This window comes from Rosa rugosa, chromosome 2 (assembly GCF_958449725.1).
Source record: "Rosa rugosa chromosome 2, drRosRugo1.1, whole genome shotgun sequence".
NCBI lineage: Eukaryota > Viridiplantae > Streptophyta > Magnoliopsida > Rosales > Rosaceae > Rosa > Rosa rugosa.
In genome coordinates, this window is record NC_084821.1 from 45157690 (window position 1) to 45160132 (window position 2443).

A 2443-nucleotide genomic window follows, 5' to 3' on the forward strand; every position below is an offset into this window, starting at 1 on the left:
GTACATTTCCATTCCACTTAAGAAGTGGGCTCAACCGACTCATCCAGACAGATAATATCATAATCCATATTTAAATAGCAGGAAATATAAAAATAAAAAATAAAAAAAAGGAGTCAAATATAAAACAAGAGATTTGATGCATAAAAAGACATACTTCGGTTTCAAATCTTGCAATATTAAATGATGGAGGACAACAAAAGCAGTACTCATTCGTGATAACGAAGCAGAAGTACAGTAACAACAACCAGGATTTAGAAACCAACTCAGTTCATTAGCTTTTCCTAAACCTTATTTTCTTTTAACTCAGCAGAAACAGCCTTTTAACCCTCGTTTCAAAAAACAATCTACTGCTAGCACATTCGTTACCAATGGTACTAGCCATGTGATTTTTTGCACCTCTTGTGTTGCTGTCCGCTGCTTTTTGGCAGGTTACACTTAGCCTTAGATGCTCTGGTCAAAGCTTCAGTCTTCAGTACCTTCTTTGTTCCCTCTGACCTCATAGTATTACCGGTACCTTTTTCCACACTTGAATATACCAAATCTTGAACTTGACCAGATAATTTCTCACAGTCACCCCTTTCCTTGGTTTCAACAACAGTTTTATCTATCTTCCTATATTTCAGAACTTCTGATATAGACAGTGCATCTTCATCCATAGGATCTGCAGCATTCATTTCATTACATGTGGGAGGAAATCCTAGAGCTACAAGGTTATCACTATCATCATTCCTTCTTGTAGATACCTGCACTACTTTTTCTGAATTCTTTGGAGAATAATCACAAGCAATGGTGGGCTTAAATATCTTGTTTGCTTCTTTTGACCCCTCTACGGCTTTCGTTGGTTTCTTTTTCAGTGGAATACTCTTCTGCTCGAGGCGTGACTCTGATTCCTGCCACCAGCTCAAGTATCTCATGCTAGTATCTGTCTCAGAAAGCCTGGATGGAACGTACAACTTTGCATTCTCAAAACTGTGGCTGTGTCCAGCAACAGAAGAACATGGAATGTCTTGATTAAATCCAAATTGCCTAGCCACTCGATGAGGGAGGTATTTCTGTCTAGTACCAAATCCAACTAACTCAGCCACCCTCAAAAACATGGCAAATGACATTAGATCATGTTCATCATCCAAGTTTGGACCAACCAACACCCACTTTTCCATTTCAACATAGTATGCAGGAAAAACACAGTTCTTAATGGCCATGGTATAAGGGCGCCGAATGAAACCTTCACCTGCTTTGTCTAAAACGCTCCTCATATTTCCAACATTCAGACAATCTACCTTATCCCATCGAGCCAATCTTGGCTCAGCACAGCTTATAACATTAGGTATAGGCCTAAGTTCCACGAACCTTTCCCATGCCCAAACCTGAACTAAATGAAATGGTGACATGATTGTGGCATCTACAATTTCATTCCTAGCATTCAATCCATTTGAAGCTACAATTGTCATTTTCAGCATACTCAAATCCCTATAAATGTGGGCAAGAACAGCAGGTGCAAGCGCAATTGGGATCCCCCTAGCTAAACGAATCGCAATGGAGAAAACAGCCTTATTGACTGAACTACTAGGAGTATTGTGGAACACATACCTGGACAGCCAAAACACAAGGAATGCTTCATGCTCCAATTCACTCCCACTCTTCATGAATTTCTGCATCCATAACGTTGTGCAAGCATTCCTACACCCAACAGAGTAATCGTAGAGTCCTTTTCGCTCTTTCTCAAGCTTCTCTTCTATTTCTCTCAGTTCTCTGCTTTCAAGAGGACACAAAATAGAGTCCCCCAAAACAGAGAAGCCTCCCAAAACCATAACATCCTCCAATGTGATGGTTGCTTCACCCCATGGAAAAATGAATGTGTTGGTCTCACAACACCATTTCTCAGCAAACCCACAAACCAAATCCTTTTTCCTTTTGATTTGGTACGTGGAATTGAAGATGGCTTCAAAGACACCAGCTTTCTTCCATGTAGATTGGTGAATAGGAGCCAAGTGAGCAACCCAAGTCTGTAAGTCTTGGTGGTCGAGACGCCATCCACGGAATCGAAGCTTCAATGGCCAGTTTTTTGGGTCAAAACGGGGTGGGAGGGAGGTGAAACCCTGAGGGAGCTTGAAAGGTTCATCAAAGGAGGAATTAGGGATAATGGGTTTGAGAAAGTAGGCGTCTTTGCGAAATGGGTCTTCCCCAGTTGGTGAAACCATGGCCATTTCTTTCTCTTCCTTCATGGTGTCGACAGAAACTAAGCACAAGACACAGAATAAGGGAGATGATTTTCACTTTGTAGCAAAAAAAAAAGAGAGAGGGTTTTAGGACAAGATGAAAAGAGAGAGGGTTTTGTGCTTTTGTTGGGGTTTAGGGGATTGGGGCAATGCAAACAGAGCCAAAGTTTTGGACAAAGTTGGGTTTTTCACTTTTTCTTTGGGTGTATCATAGCACAGTAAGA

At 41.1% G+C, this 2443-nt stretch overlaps 1 protein-coding gene across 1 annotated transcript; it reads right to left on the reverse strand.

Annotated features, from left to right (window-relative positions):
• Window positions 1–374: 374 nt before the first annotated feature.
• LOC133730837 (uncharacterized) lies at window positions 375–2225 on the reverse strand. Its single transcript, XM_062158351.1, has one exon. It carries the CDS (start codon window positions 2223–2225, stop codon window positions 375–377), a length of 1851 nt encoding a protein of 616 aa, XP_062014335.1.
• Window positions 2226–2443: the final 218 nt, after the last annotated feature.